The 23304-nt window shown below is 41.5% G+C and overlaps 1 protein-coding gene across 2 annotated transcripts in view; it reads left to right on the top strand.

Moving 5' to 3' along the window:
* Positions 1–23304, top strand: part of ly86 (lymphocyte antigen 86) — an 80687-nt gene that overhangs the window by 44993 nt on the left and 12390 nt on the right. Inside the window, exon 5 of one of the 2 annotated variants that reach the window (XM_076291087.1) lies at positions 9068–10170. The exons of the other annotated variant lie outside the window; for it this stretch is intronic. Within the exon in view, the coding sequence (XP_076147202.1) occupies positions 9068–9151 (84 nt within the window). The 3' untranslated portion in view covers positions 9152–10170. Of the gene's footprint in view, positions 1–9067; positions 10171–23304 lie in introns of those variants that run through there. 2 annotated transcript variants of the gene reach the window in all.

Here is a 23304-nt window from a genome sequence, read left to right as displayed (position 1 = left end):
TACAGAGTAAAAACAAACTATATTGGTTGCTAGGTAGATGAGGTTTAATATAGTTGGAATGACTGAACAGTTAAATAGATGGATAGTTTATATGGTTAAATTATTTGCTAGGTAGATGAGGTTTAATATAGTTGGAATGACTGAACAGTTAAATAGGTGGATAGTTTAAATGGTTAAATTATTTAGGTAGATAGTTGACGATAACTGACAGTTGGAATGGCTCTAATGTTTGTTAACATAGTTAACATAACTGCTAGCAAAGATAATAATGCTAACCAAGTTACTTAGTTAATTTAGTTAATGTTTTCTAGCAGTTTTTAAAAAAATGCTAATAATGTTAATCCTGTTAACTATGCTAACAATGCTTACTATGTGACTTAGCTAACTTAGCTAATAATTTATAGCAGTTGTGCTAAAATACTAAGAATGCTAACATGCTAACCATGTGACTTAGCTAACTTAGCTATTCATATTTAACAGTTATGCTAACCATGTGACTTAGCTAACCTAACTTATCATTTTTAATAGTTATGCTAACTATGCTAACTAGCATATTAACAACGCTAACCATGCTAACCATGTGACTTACCTAACCTAGCTTATCATTTTTAGTAGTTATGCTAACTAGCATGCTAACATGCTAACCTAGCTTATTTTTAGTAGTTATGCTAACATGCTAACCATGTGACTTAGCTTACCTAGCTAATCATTTTTAGCAGTTTTGCTAAAAATGCTAACAATGTTAGCAATGCTAACACTATGTTAACCATGCTAACTAGCTACAGTGGGTAGGAGTCATAGTTGATGACGAGTGTTGACATAGTTGATGACAAGTTAAAAGTTGTTGATAGACAGCTAGTTTAATAGATAGTTTAATAATAGTTTAAAAGTAGACTGTTTAAAAGTTGAATGTATATAGTTTAAAAGTTGTTGATAGACAGCTAGTTTAATAGATAGATAGTTTAAAAGTAGACCGTTTAAAAGTTGAATGTAAAAAGTTCAGTAGTTTAATGGGTTACATTGTTTAACAGTGGATTATTGTAGTGAGGACTTTTATTTGGAACAGTTTTGGGTGTGTAGTCTTAATTGACCCAGATTGTATGCTTAAAGCCTGAGGCTGCAGGTGGCCTGAACACCTGCCATAGGATTCTAATTGCTTAATGGCCGTATTATGATGTCATAATCGGCAATGTTAAGTCTATGGGGATTTTAAAAAAGTTTTTCTTTAATAGTTTACAAAGTATAAAAGTTTCAAAGTTGAAAAGACATAGCAGCTTGGTCCGTTTGAAGACCTACGTTACAAAGTTTGAACGAAGTTTCTAAGTTAAACTGTTCAAGACAAATTGCGTACGGAAAAAGTGGTAAGCGGAATAATAATAAGTTGTTGTTGAAGTTGTTGCCTAGGAAGAACAGTACAGTGCATTTTCATGCACTGTAATAAACAATGTCAAATTAATCAACAGCCTATAATGAAAATAAAACAGTACTACTGCATACAAACCATAATGTATAAGAAGTGCTTAAAAGACCAAAAACTATCACAAGAACGAAGAGCAACTCATTCCACCAACATGGAACCACTGAGGAAAAGAGTCTTGAATTTGACCTAGCGTTTAAGACTGGTCGACACAACAGACGCTCATCAGAAGACCACAGTGGGCGGTTGGGGATGTGTATCTTGATCATTGAATTAAAATAACAAGGAGCAGATCCAGTCAGTGTCCTATAGGCCAAAGAGAGATTTGGCTGATTGAAGACCAGTCATGTTGCACGACACTAGCTGAAAAGCAAAAAGATGGCCGCCACACATACATTTTTCAACATAAAAGTCCTAAGCAAACCAATATTTTTGGTTACATATACTGGTTTGGGTAAGGACTTTTATGTTGAAAAATCTACATGTGGCAGCCATTTTGGATTTTTTCATTAGTGTTGCTAGCTTCACACTGCTGTGGTTTAGTGGTTCACCAAAGCTTCATTTGCCCATCACTAGTATCAACCAATAATTATTCTGATATTAATATTCTTGTAACGTCTACATCTTTGTGTAGGCTACAGTTAAATACTAAGCAATGGCCTCTGACTTAAATACCAAGGCAGTTAAATGACCGTGGTATGGTATAGTCAATGTGATACACAGGACTACACAGTAAACCCATTTAAAAAGCATCATCGTCTCAGTATACCCATTTAAAATAGATAGGATACGTATTTAATAACATTTGGGATTGCTCACAGTATACCCACCACTACAACTAACTAACTAGACTACACCACTGGTTAAATGGTGCATTGCAATTTACAATTTGAGTTCAGGGGCATACAGAAAGTTGAAGTTTGGGTGACATCAATAAAGAAAATAGAAACAAAGGGATGTGTACAGCCTCAAGTATGAATGATGTCACATTAACAGAAGGTTCAGAGCAGCGGCAGACCTTTCTTGGTGCCTCGCAAGTTATTGAAAGTCATGTGTTTTCAGAACGTAGTGGTGCTGTGCCATTTCCCATGTATAAGGGGCTTCAGGTTGATCCAGTGACGGTGGGTGATGATGTCAGGGAGATGGATGTCAGGGGACTTGGAGAAAGGGGGAGGACATGCCACCTCAGACCACCCCAGCCAAACCACTTCATGTAGGCATTCCCTTGCTTGCAGGCTAATGTAGACCATGGAGACCACCTTGCCGCCACCTCCAGTACATTCAGCCATCACCCATATCTTACCTGCAAAAAGGAAAGTTACAATAAAGTTAGTCAGACAATTTTACAACATTACAAAGCATCTAATCAGGCACTCAACACCACTAGTAATACCAATTAATTAAATGTGTGCAATAAACTTCACAGCCTAGAATGTTATTAACTTGCGCCAGCTTGAAAAATACCAGTGACTGGTTCTTGGCGAAGTGTTTAATGCAGGCGTTTCATTTATCGATCATTCACTTATGCGGTCTACAACTACCGACCTACCGATCTATTTTTTACAGTCTATGCTAAGTTACCGACCTACCATCACAGAAGTAGCTCTAACAGAGGTGTCTGTCGTTAACGTTAGAAAAAATGCAACGCTGGCAAACTGGCTAGTAGTCACATTAACATGACAGGTTGATGAGGTCCATGCTTCACATTACATTAACGTTAACTTGAGTTGCTTTATCACATCATACCGTTGCTTTATCACATCATATACTGTACTGTACTGACTGTCCCCACTGATCCCCATGTACAGTCAATGGTTACTCCATGTTGAGATGGCATACATTGAGATATTTGAAAACAGCAACAACTAATAAAACCAAGTATATCATGCATCGACTGTTACGGGAGCTGTGTGCTAATCTTCACTTCAACGACTAACTTAGCCTCCCGTTAACGGTAACGTTGATGTAGCTGCTAACGTTAGCATGTAATTCGCTGTCCGTATTTCTGTTGTTAGCTCATTAGTATTCACCATACTAAATTGTCACAGTCTATAATCAACATAATAAGCTCTCTTAGACGTATTTAAGAACACCAATAGACAAAAAAAACTTTTCAGTTGATACACAACACTTACCAGACAAGAACAAACCGATTGTTGTTTGTACTGTTTAGCTAACTCACAGCTGCAAAATTCATCCAGCCAGCTAGCCTTCGACTCCTCTTCACTGCGCATGTTTCAACTTTTGCTGCGCAGCCGCACTTCAAATTGGTTGCAAATTTTCCAAGATGGCGTCGCCTCGGCGGCTTCAATTCCATAGAACACTGCAGAATGCAGCCACACTGTCCAGTTCTATATATACAGTCTATGGCTGAAACTGTCTAATTCAGGATCACTTTGTCGCCGCTCTATTTCCGCCTCCTCCAACATCCCTTTGCCCAGCAAGATGGACTGCCTGACAGCGTATTCCAGCACATGTACAAACATGCAGCCCAATCGGTCTGCACACTGAATGCTGTCACACTCCTGTCAGCTTACCAGACTGAGATCCTGGAGGAGATGGGGGGCCAGATCGACTCAGAGTCCCTGAACACAGCACTCTGGGATGAGATCTGCGTCGTAAACAACTTACTCCTCCGCTCCTCTCGCGGTGCCGTTCAGAGCTGCGGCCGGGTGATGGGCCTCGCAGTGACGGGTGAAAGAGCCCTGTGGCTGAACCTCTCAGGCCTCAGCGATGCCCTATGACCCCACCAAGGGTCTGTTTGGTCCGGCGCTGGAGAGAATGAGGGAGACAAGCTCCCTCCGGAAACAGGAGGACGAGGCATTCAACCTCTGTCTGCCTCGAAAACCAACGCCACGCCCCCCCCCCCCCCCCCAGGCGACTCAGCCTGGCTTCTCAGCAGCGGCGGCGAGAGCTAAACAGGGAGCTGCCAGACCAGAACGCCCAGCCCCTCCAGCTCAGCAGGCGAACCAGCTGCCTAGGGCCAACACTGGTTCGTGGGAAAAGCCTTCCTTCGCGGCGGTGGCGGCCAAAAACTGTCCACCACAACCCACTGAGAACAAAAAGAAGCGGTCAGCCTGACCTCAGCTGCCCCTCCCCAACTCCCCCCGCTCTCCAGAAAGAGAAAGCTGGGGGAGTCACAAAGCCCCGCCTGTTCGCTCAGAGTAGCCACTCTTTCTCTCCTCTTGGTTCCCAGAGAGGAGATGTTGGGGCCTTTATCTCAAAAATGTCAGCGTCACCAAACAATAAAGAAAAATGTCAGTGTCACCAAAAAATAAATTTTCCCCAATCGCAGCCAGGCCTTGGGCCAAGGGTGATTTTCTCTGTTGGTCTCAAAACACATTCAAACCAGTGCTTTCCCTGCCCTCAGCCACCAGCTCATGCTCCCTCTCAGGCAATGAACACCCTTCACGCAGAATTTCACGCGGTGGGCGTGACGTCATCAATATGCGTCACGAGAGGCTCATTCTCGGCCAGAGCGGAACAGTGGCACAACAACACAACAAGCCCGTGGGTTTTAGCCATGATAACTCTAGGTTACAGGCTACAATTTGCCATGAGACCTCCAAGGTTCCACGGAGTATTAGTTTCAGTGGCCAAAGGGGATTCAGCTCGTGTTTTAAGGGAAGAGATCGTATCTCTTTTAAACAAACGAGCAATCAGAGCTATACCGGAGGAGAGCAAACAGGGCTTTTACTCCCGGTACTTTGTCATTCCAAAGAAAGGGAGCTCGGCTCTCCGGCCCATCTTGGACCTCTGTGTGTTAAACAAGCACCTACGAAAATACACGTTCAGGAGCTACTACACAAAGTGTTATGTCAATCAATCCGCCCCCCACGATTGGTTTGTGGCGGCGGACGCGTTCTATCATATCGATGTGTTCCCCGCACACAGGAAATTTTTGAGGTTTGCCTTCGAGGGCAAAGCCTACGAGTTCCTAACTATCCCATTTGGGTTAGCATTAGCGCCCCGCTGTTTCAGCAAATGTATGGAAGCTGCGCTAGCCCCGTTAAGGAACAAACGCATCATTTTCTGCTTTGCGCCCACTCGAGAGACCAAGCCCTCATAGATTCCAAAGTAGTGTTAGATCACTGAGCCACTACTTGTGGATGGAGTTTCCAATCTCCGTATAGGGGATTTCCCCGTGACATGAGATTTGTCGCGCGGACTGAGAGAAACTGGGGGCTGCACCACAGGATTAGTCTCCTTGCCAGCCTGTGTAGTTTCAAGGAGCGGGTGCCGCCTTGGCGATTGATATAGGCTACGACTGTGGAGTTGTCTGTTTTCACTAACACATGCTGGCCCTTTAGAATTCCATTGAAGTGTCTCAGAGCTAAGAACACTGCAAGGAGTTCTAAATAATTTATGTGTTCCTTTTTCAGCTGGGGGGACCAGACATCATTCACAGCTCTGCCCCCCACCGTCGCACCCCAGCCTAGTAGAGAGGCGTCTGTCGTTAACGTCATTCTCGTGGACACGCCCCCCAGAGGAATCCCCGTCCTCAAAACTGAGGGATTTCTCCAGTAGCGGAGGGCTATCATGCACGCCGCTGGCACTCTCACCAATCGTTTGAGGTGCCGGCGCGAGCATAAGCGGAGAGACGAGACCCATCGTTGAAAGTCCCTCATCATTAAAAGTCCCCATTTCACTACTGAGATTGCAGACGCCATGAGGCCTAGCAAACTCAGGCACAGTCTGAATGAGACCGTCCGCTGCGGTTTTGAAGTGGTTCAAACACTGGGTGAAAGACGCGATCCTCGTGTCCGAGAGCGGAGGTACGGGAGAGCTACCGTAGATCTCTTCGCCTTGCAGGAAAACGCCCAGTGTCCTCTTTACTTCTCCCTAACAGACGTAAATGCACCGCTGGGTGTGGATGCATTAGCCCACCCGTGGCCAAGCGCCCTACTATACGCATTCCCACCCCTGAGCTTAATCTCCCCCACTCTAGCCAGGGTGAGGGAACAGGGCCTGTCACTGATCCTAATTGCTCCACTTTGGCAATCCAAACATTGGGTGGCAGAAATAGTGCAGCTGCTGAAGGGCCAGCCATGGCCCCTCCCAATACGGAGGGACCTGTTGTCACAGGCGAGAGGGGAAATCTACCATCCCCACCCAGGCAGGATGGCTCTCGGCCTGGCCTGTGAGCGGTGGAATTTAAATGCAGCAGGCCTACCCCAGACAGTCATTGACACGATTCAGAGTGCCCGAACCGGCTCTACGGGTGTATTATATGGTTATAAATGGCGCGTTTTTGAAGAGTGGTGTGCTGGAAAGAACATCATTTCTTTTCAATGCACAGTGATAGAACTCCTCTGCTTTCTGCAAGACCTGTTGGATAGAGGCAAGGCGTTTTCAACTATCAAGGTCTATTTAGCGGCCATCTCAGCTTGTCATGTGGGTTTTGGGGACAAACCTGCAGGTCAGCACCCCCTAGTCTGTCGGTTCATGAAGGGGGTTCGTTGCCTACGCCCGGTCTCCAGGCCTCTAGTCCCTCGCTGGGACTTAGCCCTGGTTTTAGACTCTCTCTGTCATCATCCATTTGAACCATTAGAGGGAATATGGTTAAAGTTCCTGTCTTTGAGGACAGCTTTGCTCTTAGCTCTGACCACAGCAAAGAGAGTAAGTGATTTGCAGGCTCTCCATCCGCCCTGCGTGTTTACAGTTTGATCAAGACTACACCAGGGTGCACCTACGCCCCAACCCGGCGTTTGTACCTAAGGTGGTGGACACGGCCTATAGGTGTCAAACTGTAGAACTGACGGCCTTCCATCCCACACCTTTTTCCTCAGTGGAGGACCAAAGGTTGAACTGTTTGTGCCCTGTCAGGGCACTTCGTCACTATATACAGAGGACTGCAGAGTTTAGGAGACATGACCAACTTTTTGTGTCATGGGCTACCTCTCACAGAGGGAAATCTTTATCTCGACAGAGGCTTTCTCACTGGATTATAGAAGCTATTGCAGTGGCTTGCAAGGGCTCGCAGCCACCAGAGGGCTTGAGAGCTCACTCTACTAGAGGCATGGCTACATCCTGGGCCCTGTTTAGAGGTGTTTCGGTACAGGACCTCTGTGCAGCGGCCAGTTGTTGGGCCTCAGGGAACACTTTTGTGTGGTTCTACAGGCTAGATGTGTCGGGTCCATCCCTAGCTCACTCTGTGCTGGGAACAGGAGACTCGTTCTCGATGTAGGGGCCTGGGCCTAAGTCATTGGTAGGTGACTGTGCAATCCGGGAGTTGGCTATATCTCCCATAGTGAAACACCGAAACGAAGTTAGAAAAAGAACATTAGGTTACTTAACACAACCCTGGTTCTTTGATAAGAGTGAGGTGTTTCACCAACACTTCCCTCCTTGCAGAAGGACGGGAAGAAACCGTTCTGAACGCCTGAGCAGGGGGGCTGACCAGTATTTAAGGGCAGAGGGGCGGAGCCCAGTTTTAGGTCGACCTGTCTGTCACTGACAGACGTGATGTCATTGGAGCTTCTGTAGATGGTCACGACCGGAGTGATTCCCATAGTGAAACACCTCACTCTGTTATCAAAGAACCAGGGTTACGTTAAGTAACCTAACGTTCACTATGCGCTGCAGGGCTTTCCTGTTGTATTCAGTGCATCTTCCGCCCCACACAGCGATACAGCTGGAGAGGATGCTCTCAATGGTGCCTCGGTAGAATGTGGTCATGATGGCTGGTGGAGCACTTGCTCGCCTGAGTTTCCGCAGAAAGTAGAGGCGGCGCTGAGCTTTCTTCGCCAGTGATGCAGTGTTGGTGGTCCAGGAGAGGTCTTCACTGATGTACTCATTATTGTTCTCATTATAATTTTTCTCCGGATAAGTGGTTGTGCAGCAAAAAACGTAAGGCCTAGGAATGTGAAACTTCATAATCTGGTCCCAGACCTCCATCGCTACTCAGACACCAAACCATGAGGTACTGTGCCTATAGGTGGCGCTATAATAATACATTTAAACATTTTTGCTTATATCTTAAAAAACTGTTCTAAAAATGTCAACTTTTCTCACAATTTCACAATAATCAGCTCAATAATCTATGGACACATAAAATTTGGTCAAATTTCAGAAAAGTCAAAAATAAAGGAAATGTTGACAGTGATATGCTCACACTCAAACCTCAACTCAATGGTAAGATATCCGCCTGGAGAGACCAGGGTTCGAAACCCACATGAGACATAGTATGTGTTGTTATGCAAATTATTTCAAAGCCCCAATTACAGCCAAGATCAACTAATGAAATGAAATGAACCCCTCACAGAGACTCAAATACCACACACACACGAGAACACATATACTACACAAACTCAGTGCAAGATCTCAAATATGGCCACAAGTCTCTGCACTCTGCATTCAATTTTACTTCAAAGCCTGCTTTGCAACTAGATCAACCAATGAAATTAAATGAACTTCTCACACAGACAGAAATTATGAAACCTTTATTGCCCCGAATTGAATTTGTCTTGCACTCAAGCGAGCCACATTGAACATTTAATGACAAAAATAATCAGTTTAAATAAATACTGCAAATCACAAGTATCGAGGTTTCAACTACCTGGACCCCGTCAATTGCTGCCTGCTATGCAGCTATGTTTGGTCTAATGCAGACCAAAATAACAAATAACCAAATCTCTTCTCTTTTTCTAGGGTCTCTTCAATATATGGATTCAGCTTTTGAACCAAGATGGCTACCAGATAGCATGTGCAAATGTAACCCTTATTCATGATTAATGATTATGACTGTAATCAATTTAGAGAGCACATGGATAATGTGTGAACATTTAGTTAAAATATTCTAGTTTATAACTATTGTTATAAATCATTATCGTCTATCGTGGTAACGTTAACTACCTTAACATAATAATAATAATAATTCATAATACTAATCTTTATTTATAGAACGCTTTTCTAAACTAAGTTACAAAGTGCTTTACAAAAATGTCTAAAAGAAAAATTGGCAAAAATAATGGAAATGGAATAATGGAAAAATCTTCTTTTTTAATTAACACAAACTACAGGTATTAGAAAGTATACAAGGCGAAACAAAACACAGAACAAAACAAATATTAACTAGACTGCATTTCCGGCGGGAACTGCGAAAGTGTGCTTGCCCTGGTCCGGTCACCAACGTGAGCAGACAGTGACATACGCTATGCTGAACCTGGCTTGATCCAAGCATTCTAACAGTGCCTTTCAGTGTTGGAGCAGTGGCAATACCTCTAAAGCTCTAGGAGAGGGCTATTCAACTATTGGCTTGCGGGTTGAATGCGGTTCGTTGGATTTTACCTTTGGCCTGCCTTCGAATTTAGCTTCTATGACTGAGATCAAATCAATAAAATAAAACAACAGCAGTGATTGGCTGCAAAAATAAATAATGTCACGCATCTTGCACCTCTCAAACTGGGCTATCAGGTAACCTAGACAAAAAAATTTAAATTATCAAAATATGACTAAGGCATTAAAATGCTGCTTGTTTGTCAGGATACTTTTCCACTGATTTATTTTAATATATTCCATCCCCTAATTCTGTTTTACTGGTTTATTTGACAAATAATCTATATGGATTTGCTCTATAAAGACCTTATGTCTGTTTGGGATTGTTTTGAGAGCCTATTGATGTATCTCAGAATAAAGGAATGTCCACAACATTAGTGATGTTTTTTGTGTGTGTGTGAATGTATTTTACATACCTGCAAACTAGTCACCTTTCGGCGAAATTCGCCGTTTTTGAATCAAAATATGTCATTCACGTGAATCGTGTAGATCCGAAGAGTTTTTTTTTTTTTGGGGGGGGGGGTCCAACTTCCCATAGTCTGGAGTGAGACTATCATCTATTTCATGCGAGTTTGATAGGCAAGTGATTGGCCTCTCTTTGTGCTATTTTTGAAGACCTACCTATCAGTTGTTTCTGAGGGCGGGCTTTATCTCTCTCACTTTCTGTTACGCATAGCCTGCCTGCTATGGCCTGCAGCAGCGATATGACCAAGGAAAAAAGAAAATGTTAGCTAACAAACACGGGCCACATGCTACACTCTCTGACTATAAACTCAAGGTAAAACATCATATTGTTAGGCTACTTTTCTCTTGCCCTCGGTGGGTTAAAGGAAAGACTTGCTGAGGTGAGGTTAACAAGTGTTTACTCGCAAATTCACGTTCCCGCAACTGGCGTTTTGAATTGCTTTGCGAAACAAAACGACTCTGCACTGAGTGCGATTGTGAATTTAGCTCGGCTTAATAGGTTTAATATTGTCTTGGAAAGTTATTGCTTGTTCACGGGTTATTTCATTTAGCATTATATTTTCCATGTGTCAATGATGGTTAGACATGACGTTCTCAGGGAGCACAGACCTTTCCAAGGCCAAATGTAGTTGCAATAAATCTGAAAGTGGACGTAGCAAAATATTTTGACTTGCTCAGTGATAGGTGTTTAATTTGTTTGTTTTCTGTGTAGCATATAGATCATAATTCTTGATAATTAGCGCGCAAACAAGCAAGACCTAGGCTTCTAGAGTAGACTGACATAACGCACTATTGCTGAGACCCGCCCCTTTAGTTGGAATGTGATTATTGCAGCCTCAGTAGACACGAGAGGAGCAGAAAGACACCAACATAACATCAGGGATAGATGTATTTCTTCACAAAAAAATATCAAATAATAATGGTTTGAAAAGAGGTACTAATAAACCAGACATGCTAGAATAGAGACCAGAAAATGGATATCCACAGTCTCTTTCTATCAACACCAGTGATTTTTATAGATAAGGAGTAGGCTTTAAAACAGATTGTCAACATTTATGTTGTTTGGTCTCTTTTTGGCTGCATACATGAAGGCCAAGGTGGGCAATGTGTTTTCATTTTAATATGTGTCAAATGCAGCCATATTTAAATTCTGCTTACTGCACGTTTATTATAATATAATATTCAATAATTCAATAATTATTCAATATTTATTAATTCATAATTATTCAATATTTATCATTATTGCAGGTCTAACTATGTGCTTGTAATGGAAATATCGGTTATTCCCGATATCCCTTCATTTACCCTTCATTTCATCCCTTCAATGTTAAATCTTTTTCAAATCTTCTGCGGGGGGGGGGGCGTCTTTCAGAAATATGTCACCTTTTTCAGCCCTTCTGAGTTTGCAGGTATGATTTTACTTAACTCATTGAATGTAGCTGGATACTCATGAACGCATGTCTCTAACAGCCACAATAGGAGTAATTTTAGCAACACCGTATTTTGTGTGGCCCATAACGACCCAGTGGATCATGAAAACGTGCTAAAAAATTAACATTCCTTGCTTGTTGTTGGTACATTTTAATTCCATTCAGATTGCCACTTATCTGTGATGTAAGAGTTCAGTATAGGTTTAAGGTCTGGGGCAGGGATTCTGTGACTTCTTCATTGATGGCTTGCTTGGCAGCACTGTACGCTTTCTCATTTCCCCTCAGACCAACATGGCCTGGGACCCAGCAAAAAACTACACTCAAGTTCTGGTTCTTTAGACGTTCTAGTTGATCAAGCTCAGCTTTGGTTGTACTTTTTGCATGACATTAAAGCCTACTGGAAAGATTTTTAATTGCAATTTAATTGAATGCAATTTACTTTTACGATTAAATAAAATGAATTTATCCCTCTCACCCATAGTTTTCTATTTATTTACAAATGTACATAGGCCTACTGTAATTACATTTATACATAGTTATTCTACTGATCTTCATACTATTCATCCTGCACATAGACTTATTCTTACTACTCTTACAATGTTGTTTCTGTACTACAATGACACTGTTTCCACACTGCACATAGCTGTATGTTATGTACATATCTGTTATATATTTTTCATATTGAATATCCATATTTATTCTTTTTTATTATATTCTGTTAATACACTGCATATATCTATATTATTATTTCTACTAATGTTACTGCTACATCTACATACATTATTCTACTTATTGTATGAGATAACTGCTAATACACTGCACATATTTATATTTAATTCATATTACTCTAAACCACCTTCTGTAAATCAACTGTATACTACTGTCTACATTGCACTATATTTCTTGACCTGTCTCTGTATATTTCATCACCTTTCTATACTTTGCATCACATTGTATGCTTACTGTAGCTACATGAATCACAGCTAAGATCCTTGGTTGCTATGAAGGCCAGTCGTTCTAAATGGATGGTTGCTATGGCCAAAGGCCAGTTATCTCTGCCGTTGTCAAGCGGGCATATCCTAACCTTATCTTATTTGAAACATCTCTATTTTAGCCTACTTCCATACAGTGAGTCCCATTAAGAAGTGGCCACTTCATTCGGGCTTACCGTGATTCACGCAGCAACATTATTAAATTAATCTGTCACCATATGTCTACGTTTGCAAAGAAAACATTTTAATTTGATTCACATGAAACGTTACATTTAATGTACATGTTGACAATGAGTAGGCTAGTTTTGGTTGTTGGTGGTGTTATTGCATCCCTTAGTTATGCCTACAATGCAAGTTCCCTCGCGATTGTTAGCTCCTGTAGACAATATAGACGCATTTCAAAACATTGCGTTAGGAGTCCTCGCCACTTCTTTTAAGCTGTCACAGACTTAGGTGCTACTTTTAGGGCTAAAGTGCTTCGTGAATTACTGTTAGTAAAAAAAAATAGCAGTCTTAAAGTTACAAGTGACGAAGTTACGAGTGCAAGCATCTCATATTAAATGACCATGACATTACGCTAAACAACATAAATCCCAATTAGCAACATACATCTCCTCCCTATAGCTAGCCACACAAGAAATTAATGATACTTAATCTCAGTTTAGCATGCTTCTCCGCTTAGCATTCTAATAACAGAAGGGGCACATTTATGTTGACCACTACAACATGACTCATGTCTGTAACTCTATAAAACACTTACTTTCATAAAGGACGCACACCATCCAGCACAGTTCTACACATGGAAACCGATATTTTGGGCACTTGTTTGCCCACGAACTCGTCACTCTGAAACTGGACTACTGTAGGCTGCACCCACCAGGGTTGCTAGGGGCAACATCAAATAAACGAAATTAGGGTCTTTCAGTATTAAATGTGTACGTGTGATTACGAATGGATGTGTGTGGTTTGCAATTAGAATAAACAAGAAATAACATTTCCAATAATTTCCCATTATAAATTACATAATATTTGCAACTTCCTTAATTGTGAAGCTCACATAATTCTAATGATGTCACCGTATGTATGTGAAATGTAATACAACGTCGCCACCTAGCGTTCGGATGTATTTAACATTAACGTGACATGTCCGGCTTGTACTGTCGTCATTTTTATCATTTTTATCATTTCGTTTCCTCTTCAGTGAGCGATTACCTGGTCGTTTTTGTAACAGAGATGGCTGTTTATTGTCCCTAGGTTTACATAAACACCTATTCATATTAATACGTATGGAAATCAAGTTAACGCTGCCAACCACTGTTTGTCTATTACATGGCCCAGAATGCCTTGCATGTCTTTACAACAAAACAACCCAGTAAAACCTAATTTCCCGTAAACATATGAATGTGCATACTTGTAACATTTTTAATAATAGTCTCCCATCATGATATTTAACAATAAGGAAAAATTTTATTTGAATACCGTCAATGTGAAAACAACTCTATTATGTAAGCTATATATAGCTACTGTTCTCCTTGCTATTTCAGTTCGTAAGTCCATACTATCCCATGGCAGAGCAAGGATTTCATGATTGGGCAAGGTTGCCCGGAGACATTGTGGCTGCCCAGAGACATTGAGCATACTTGGAAGGCATTGTGATAGAAGGTGAATGGTGCAAAGGTGAATGGTGAGAGTTACCAAACACCTGTGGGTGGTTTGCCAAATGATGAAAACTTTTGGAATATTTCTTTTTTTTTTTTAGCTTATGCACCCTCACATTGGAGTCCCCAGTTCATATACAAAATTTGGTATCGATATGTGACAGCGTTCCTGTGATATGGACGACTTCCTGTTTCGGAGCTTCGCCGCCGATTTTGTTTTGCTGTGACGGGCAAACGCTTTCGAAAATCAAAAATCCTTCTAGTAACTTTTGTGAGGCTTGGTCCAATGATAATGTACGTCAAGTTTCGTGGCGTTCGGACCAAATTTGTGACCTGTGAAAATTTAGTTTAGCTTTCTTTTCAATCCAATATGGCGGACGAATGACACGCCCACTTGACGTCATCTTCTCGAGCAAGTTACACCTGTACTGCCCGGACGTTTTAAAGTTGGAACGGTGTCTCTGTCTCAAAGGGCCTAGACACAGGAGCTGGAAAAAAATTAGGGAGACGGGAATAATAATAATATTATGTAATATGCAATATTATGCAAGCACACTTAATAAACTCTTTAAAGGCTTTGCGGTACAAGTGAGTTTTAAGGAGAGATTAAAAGATGTCACAGAATCAGCTAACCTTGTCTGCTCAGGAAGTGCATTCCAGAGCTTTGGGACTTACACAGAAAAATATCTGTCCCCTTTAGTAGGAGGACTCAGGAATAGTTCATAAACCTTTGAAAAACACCCTAGTCAACAAGTTACAGTTACAGTAGCACTTTTAGCTCCAGCTCATTGAAGCTGCGTGAAGCTTTAGTACCACTTTCAGCCACTGTGCGTCGCTCTGCCACTGTACATCGCTCTGCCTGCCGCCCATTCTGAAAAAGCAGGAGACTTGCCGAGAGTAATCCCAGCCTATGAATTCAATAACAAAATAAATCATGCATAATTAAACATTATCTCGATTTAGGCTACTTGGGTATGGCTTAAGGCTTGACTACACGGTGGTAACGAAAATCGAAATCGAAATTTGCTGTCTACATTATTGTCAGTGTTGGGGGTAACGCAACTACGCAAATCAAAACAGTGGTGTGATAATTGAGCCAGTAGAGAAATAACTGTTCAGAATTAATCTGTAGCCTTGGGTAGGCTTCTGCAGAAAACAATGTTGTTGCCGATGTAATACTATCTGGCGACATTTTTAACAGGCTACGCAATAGAGGCTTAGACAACTATGACCCATGTTTTGGTTTCGTAAATTAATTTGCCCTACTTCTTGACTGCAATGTAGTCAATTGACTGCTTGACATGTAATTTTTATTTTTCTGTACAATAAACAAATACATCTGCTTTATGCCGCAGAATTACATTCATATTTGGCTGACTTCTGCAGACGCGCAAAAAAACACTGCCAGGCCATCCTTAAAAATATTTTCGTTTGCCGTAACCCGACCGACCCTGTCAATTTAGAACCGACCCAAATATTTTTTTCCTCCTTTTAGTCCGACAGACTTGCCGGTTGTAAACTTGCGTTAAGACGAACGATTTTTTATTTACTCTAAACAACCAATACAAATAAAATACTATTTATTTTAGTAGGCCTAAGTATTGTGAATATAAATTGCCTACATACAAACGTAGGCTCTCTTAAATAAAACCCTGTGGCGTCATCTCTAGACCATTGGTTTACGCATGTCACACTATGGCATATACGCTTCGTTTCATTCACACAAACATCTCGACTCAACGCTTATTACTTGGCACAAAGCTCTGGAAGAACTGTGTCCAGATCTTTTCCCATTCTTTCTCCCCTCTAGTCTAACGGTGACCGTGTTGAAGAATTGAAATTGGTTGTGGTCTATTCAGCATTTCTCCAAATAAGGGCTTAACCCAGATTCGAACTCTTGGACAGGGGACTGATAACTGCTGCGTAACAGCGGCTGTCATCAGCCGGCCTTAACGCACTGCGCCACAGAATTGACGGCGTGGATGAATAGCCTAGGGATAAATAACAATAGAGTACACAACTGTTTCACCAGCACATTTAAATGATTTGACTAAAACCGTGCATAACTGGAGGTACACCTGTTATCTGAGCAGTCTATGTCCTAATTTTGCGAATGCGAGGACGATATGAGTCTGTTGTATAGATGTCTGAGTCACGCATAATGTTTGAAAACCACTGGCTCGTAATCACAAACACACGACAGTTGGATACTTCATCATGTTCCCATGCCTACATTTTGGTGAGTAGAATAGAGATCGTTAAAACAATAAAGTATGGCTCTCCGTTTGGGACATCGAAAACTTATATTTTTAATCGGAGATGCTGACTTGCAAAGGCCTCGGGATAACACGTTATCTCCACTATCATCAGTCAATGCCTCCTTGATCAAAGTGGGGAATGAAAGAAAAAGTTTGAGAACCACTGGCAAGTTAGCTACCTGCAGTACAGAACACACAGAATATTGCAACAGAAAGTTGCCTTTATAATCAACTACTAGCATTCAAACAAAGCCTTTATAAAAGTGAAAGAAAAAAAAAATATTCCATAAGAAGTAAAATAAAATAGTGTTACTGTAGTAACTGTATCCCAAGCTTCAGCTCCCCACGTCTGTGACAGGCAGACGTGACACCGCTAAATTATCAGCTTGTTTATACCCCACACTGACCGCTAGGCCCATCAGTGGTAGCCTAGCCTACTCTCTGGGAAGTCAAGCAATATAACCATACAAATGTTTCAAAATGAGTAATTTCGGCTTTGTCTGAACTGCCCATTGTAGGCTAGCCTACGTATAAAAATAAACAAGTAGGCCTAGGCCTATTCTCTATCCAATGATATCGGCAAATGTTTGTTTTCCAAAGTAAGAATTTCACTTCACCATGCACCTTCGACAATGAATAGCTCATTACACTTGAACGTAGGCCTAACTGGTATCATTACAAACATTATTCTGTGTCCTAAAAACTGGCATTTTATGGCATTGTGTCATGTAAGGTTGCAAAATCTAGAGAAATGTGTGAGGTGGTCAGCGGGGGACAATTGAGACACACATTAGATTGTGTTATTACTTGAACATTCCACACTATCCACAGCTGTGGTATCGGGGGCAGGAGGATTACTGTTAGCGCAGGCTTTAACAGAAGGCCTGCCTCGAATGCAGGCTTGCCCAAAATAAATGCCTGTGGTTTGCGCAGCCTACACTAAGTAGGTTAAATAACAGACCCGCCACAATGTGCGGTATGATGATTTTTTACGAGCAAGATTTTTTTGGTGCCCTGCATGTTCTTAAATAACAATGATCATCAGTAGGCTAATATTTGACCATTATTTTGTGTAAATGGGCTATGCATTGGGTTAGACACCAGGGGCCATATTCACAAAGCCTTTTATCTTACCACTAGGAGTAGGCTACTCCTAAATAGCAATAAAAGATTTTAGCTATAGGTGTTTCTCTTATTAAGTTATTCACAAAGCCTTTCAGACCTACTCTTAGTAAGGGAAAATGACAACTCCTGAACAGATTCTGGAGCTGAGCGCTCTAGAATCTTTGACTAAGAGTGAGTGAGTCTTCGTTGCTATGGATGACGTTTTTACTCATGCACTAGCTTGACTGAAGTGACCACCTTGATTGGCTGATGATTGTAACGCGGGAATGATTCCAAACACCTCCCTTACGATGATGAGTGACAGGTGCCAGGTCTGAGAATGCGTGCGCTACACAAGGACGGAAGATGATGAATAACTGAATAAAAAGGCCTAGCCTAAATGAATCAAGAGTAAGGCAAAACAAATAGCCTAGTAGCCTAATGAAACATACGGATTGATGTAGTATCTTTGTAATATTATTAAATTAATCTGTTACTATGCCTATGCCTACGTTTGCAAAAGAGAACATTTTAATTTGATTCACAATAATGTTGACAATGAGTAGCCTAGTTTTGGTTGTTGTTGGTGGCGTTATTGCATGTTAGTTATGCCTACAATGCAAAATTGCTTCCTCACGATTGGAAGCTCCTGTAGCCGCATAGGATTTCAGGCGAAATGCCACAAAACCGGTTTGTGAATAGGTCTGTGAGTTAGGAGTCCTCTCGACTTCTTTTAAGCTGTCACAGCTGGTGGGAAGGTGTGATTTGCAGGGCCGGATTAACTGGGCACAAATGTCTGATGGCCCCCCTGCCCCCCAGTCAACGTGAATCGGTCAGTTAACCTGTTGAGGAGTGAATTATTTTCCTGTTTCCTTCTAGAATTCTACGCAAACGATCTATAGTTTCAGTGTTCTCAATACAGTCTATGGGGGAAATCTCTGAGGTTAATTGTCACATCATAATGTGGAACTCTCGGTTCGCAAACATTCTAATCACATATTTGTGACCGTACTCCTCTAGGCCTATATCATGAAGATTTTTCTTGCCATCTAAGGCACGGGCGCATCTGTGAGGCCAAGCCTCACCAAGTAGCCCGTTTGTTTACAACTAACATTACATTTAATTAAACTGCTTATAGGCTATTCCGAAATAGTTTTCAACATTTTGAATATTAGTGTCGAGTGAATTAGGAAATGTTCTCATAGCCTTATGGCTGAAAGCTGCTTGGGATCCCCCCCTGTCAAGCAATATAACCATACAAACGCGCGCACTCATTGTTTCAAAAGGAGTAGCCTAATTTCGGCTTTGTCAGAACTAAGCTGTGGACGACACGGCACGGCATGCCCAATTGAAAATAAATTAACGCAACACAACACAGACCCCGCTTCTCTCGCGTCAGTCACCTGACATGAACGAAACACAGAACCCGCTTCTCTCACGGCAGTCACTGACAGTAGCCTAATAAGTTAATATTCCTTTGTGAAATGTGTTATGTTCCAAGTAGCCTAGTGCGTAATTCTGCTTCATAAAGTTGAACAAATACATTTGCTTATTTCACAGAAAAATATAAATAGCCAGTTAGGGTCTGCAGTGCAAAGTTGGTAAGTTATAGGCCAACTTGGAGTGAACATACACTCGTGCTCTCACCACAATCACGCCGTTAAACTTAAATAGGTTAACATCACTCGAAGTTCGCCTTCAAGCGAGGAAAACGATGATTTGAAGACATCTGTTTCGTTGGAAGGGCAAGGGGTAGCAACAGGGCAACACAGAGACAGGCCCGATAAAATATGGGATATTCTACGGGAAAACATTAAAACGGCAAGACAGTGGGGGAAGTTAAAATACGTGAGAAACACGGAAAAAGTTGGCATGCATTGTTATGGTCCCCGTGCACAGGGATTATTTGTCATATTATTAATCACATATGATTATTTGTGCTCACAGGAAAGATTGATTTAAGAACGTTATCACAGTGTGTGGCTGTGGCGCAAAGTAGCGCGGGCGGAAGACAGCGACAATTGGCAGGGGAGGGTCATGTCTTTTTTAACAATTCTGTCGGAGGGTCATTGAACAATTTCTAGCAGGCAAGGGAGGGTCATGCAACTTTTGACTGAAGCACTCAAAATTCCTCCGGTGGCCCCTTCAATAAATAACGAACAGTCCCTAGATTGCTGCTGGGCTATATGTCTTGGTTCATGTCTAACAACTCATTGCCGTCAAACGCGTAGCCCATACATGGGCAACATACGGCCGCGGGCCACATCCGGCCCGTGGGCTTTCCCTGATCGGCCCGCGTAAGGTAAACAATAGTCAAGAGCCTAGCATAGAGATAATGCATACAAATCAATATTGTTGTTTTTATTTTTAAAGCGACTGCTATTTGTACGCCCATACATTTGTGCGTGGATGCATACAACGTAAACACCCTCACTGATGTGCTGGTGAATAGAATTTATGCTTCTGCGTCGACACAATGCAGTTGCCTTTACGTCGGCGTAAACCTTTCAAAGTTTTGTGTCTCTGCGTCGCTCACCACCGCAAAGGTTGTTAGAACGAACTCCTACTGCTGCTCGTTGGCGATACGAAGTGTTCATTTCAAAACGTTACTGGCAGATAGACAGTTTACAATCAGATAACCCCGTAATTGTAACCAAAACATGTCTGAGTTTATTTGCAAAGCTTATGTTAGCGAACTAGTATGATGCTACTACCCACAGGTTGCTTGAAGCAGCCGGCTCAACACACAGAGCGAGTTGACCAATCACAGTTATGTGCATAAAGCAAAAGCAAAAACATAACCTACATTTTTAAAATAGTTTTCTTTGTGCATGTTGATTAACTAATGACAGCCTACTATTGTCTGCTCCACATTTTTGTAGTCAAATTCTGCATAGAGTTAATTTAATGATGGTAATGATTTAATGATGAAATATTGCTGAGTGTTGATGAAATGGTGGCACAGGCCTATCGGTTGTACTGACTCCTTTACATTTTCATGACCTAGCCTAATTATATAGATATTGTAGTACTTTTTTATATCAGTCTTTGAAAACTGAAAAAAATGTCAATGTCAAAAAATCATTTTCGAAAATGAGGATTAAATACTGGACATAGATTAAATATTGCAGTTTTTCCTTTGTCTCCCTCACATTTTCATCTGTTCTTACGACTAGTAAACAAAACCATATGATTTACTTAATGCTATACAAAAACAGAATAGAATTGAACAGAATTGAGTTCAGACTTGAGTTCGGTATTTTGGGTCCGGCCCTCCTCAACAGTCCCAGTTTGTCATGTGGCCCCTTGGGGAAATTAGTTGCCCACCCCTGGCGTAGCCTATCTCGCGGTTGCATCCATTACAGACAAACATGCAATGTGAACGTCTGGGATTGGGAAGAGCACTAAATGCTCTACTGAATAAGCACGAAGTCAAACCTTTAAATGAAAAACACTCTTTAATAATCAAAAAAATAAACCGCTAATGAAGTAAACCATGAACAATGAAGTGACCATCAAAACTTGTTTATCGCCTGTAACTCCGTGATAACAGGACGTAACAGGAAGGCATTTGGCCGAGCAACGAGGTTAATATGCTCTATATTTTGTCCAAATGATGTCTGTCTATCATCGTTGCACTCGGAGAAAACCAGAATGTTTAATTTGTCCTGCGTTTCTTCTACGGCTGCAAATGGGATTCACTCGCAGTTAACCAAATATTTCTTTATTAGGGCAGGGCAGGCATATTTCTGGCTATTAAATTATTTCTAAACCGGTCTGCTAAAGTCTGTAGTGAAGTCTGTGTAGGGTTTTCCAGGCTCCATTTCTTTTTACGAGACACTCTGCTCACTTGAGCCATCTACCGGTTGTTTGGGTTGTTGCAGCGTCTCACTGGAAAAATACAAATTAAAGTCGCGTGATACCGCGTGATCCCACGTGCGGACCGCGAGTGAAGCTGGCCAAGTCGAAGCACTGCCCACTGTAAGTAGTTTTTAAGTAGAAATGTGCATAGATTAAGGTCGATTAAGAAGAAAAGCCTACTGAATTGACCCCTTTTTAGATTTCCCCTCAATTTCCTAGCCTGGCTCCGCCCTCCAACGTACTTCCACTCAATTTTCATTTTCCTTCAGTACGTAGTCTGAGTTTGCGGTAAATTCTTAGGTTTTCTCCGGCCAATCTTTACCTGTTTAATCACCGAACGGAGGGAGTAGATGTCGTGCGAAGACAAAACCGAAACTTATTGTGATAAACAAAAGTAGCACCTGCAAACATCAAAAAATGCAGTTTATTAAAGGAACACGCCACCCAATGTCAGTAGTAATATATGTTCTTACCTTAACTTTCACGAGTTGAGTCATGTCGGTACGTGCACTCAAACGCTCTGGCGCGCAGCGTGAATGTGTTGGCATGTTGCTTTGCTAGCGTGCTCAGATGTAGCCATAGAGGGAGGAAGATAGCAGTAATCAAACACATCCAAGTGTAACCCAGGCCTTATTGCCTGGGCACATGTAGTAAATAGCTTTACTTACTAAAAATAATACATATATTAAAAGTAATTAATATATTATTGTATTTTGATATAGTATGGTTAATAATATTTATTGTTGCCAAAATAGGTTAAGAGGTCAAGTCTGTTCTTTGATTTGCTCCGTTTGGCCGTTTATGCATTTGTGTAGCTCCTGCCCCTTTAAGGTTTAAGGGCAGCAGAGGTTACCATGGTAATTAAAGTCAGTTTTGTTTTATTGCTGCATGCATTGTGTGCTGTTTGGCGATTGGTCTTTTCATGTGACTGTTAATAGTGTAATGTTTTGATTGGCTCAGGGGCGGGTCTAAAGGAGAGAAAAAAAGTGTTCTGTCAAAAAAGTTTAGAAGAGAATTGTTTCAGAGTTGGTTACTGTTTGCAGAGATTGGGAGAGAGCCAACAACATTCAAATAACCTTAAGTACCTTTCTGACGGACTGGGAAAGAGAGTTTGTTTATTACAGTTGATTTATTGATATATTATAATAATTATTATTATTATAGTTAACGGTGGTTATTAGTGACAGTTTGGACGTTGGGACTCAACATAGCTCAGGTTCACAATTAGCCTGAAAGCTAGCGGCTGGTTTTCCAATGAAAAAAGAAGGACATTCACATTCGTAGCTGAACGGTTCAGTGGAGGAGAGTATTGCGACGTACACCACGCATCCCGGAGGATTTCACATCGACCCTGCTTAACGGACTGCGAGTGGACTGTCCATTAGCACTAGCTGGTGAGCTAACCTCTCTTTTGCTTCGCTACCTCCTGACGTTGCCTATGAGGTGAAGGGGCTATCAGCCACAACGTTCATGAGCCTCGACCAGGCCTGCATCACTGTAACGTTATTGTCCGTGTGTGAGTGTATGTGTATGTGGGCCCACTATTAAGATTTATGTTGCGAGTTGTGTTTTGTTACTGTTGAACTGTTATCGATAGGCTATGATAGTGTAAACGGTCATTTAAAATAGTCTATATTCATTTTGTAAATACTGTGATTATCATCTGCATCTTCATCCACTTACATTTTTAAAAGTAAATTATCAACCTTTTTCTTATAGTGTTAAACCGTGGTCTGGTCTGTTTATTTAACTAGTAGGTAGTAGTAGTAGGATATCGAACCCTGTGACACCCCATTAGGCCGATCTCTGTCCCTCTCATTCCCTAAACCGGCGCCTGAGGGT

This window comes from Alosa pseudoharengus, unplaced genomic scaffold (assembly GCF_046254945.1).
Source record: "Alosa pseudoharengus isolate Yale_2024_CS ecotype anadromous, Long Island Sound unplaced genomic scaffold, YU_APseudo_1.1 YU_APseudo_1.1_scf_18, whole genome shotgun sequence".
Taxonomy (NCBI): Eukaryota; Metazoa; Chordata; class Actinopteri; order Clupeiformes; family Clupeidae; genus Alosa; species Alosa pseudoharengus.
Note: the sequence above shows the minus strand (reverse complement) of the source record. Positions and strands in the feature narration are given on the sequence as shown.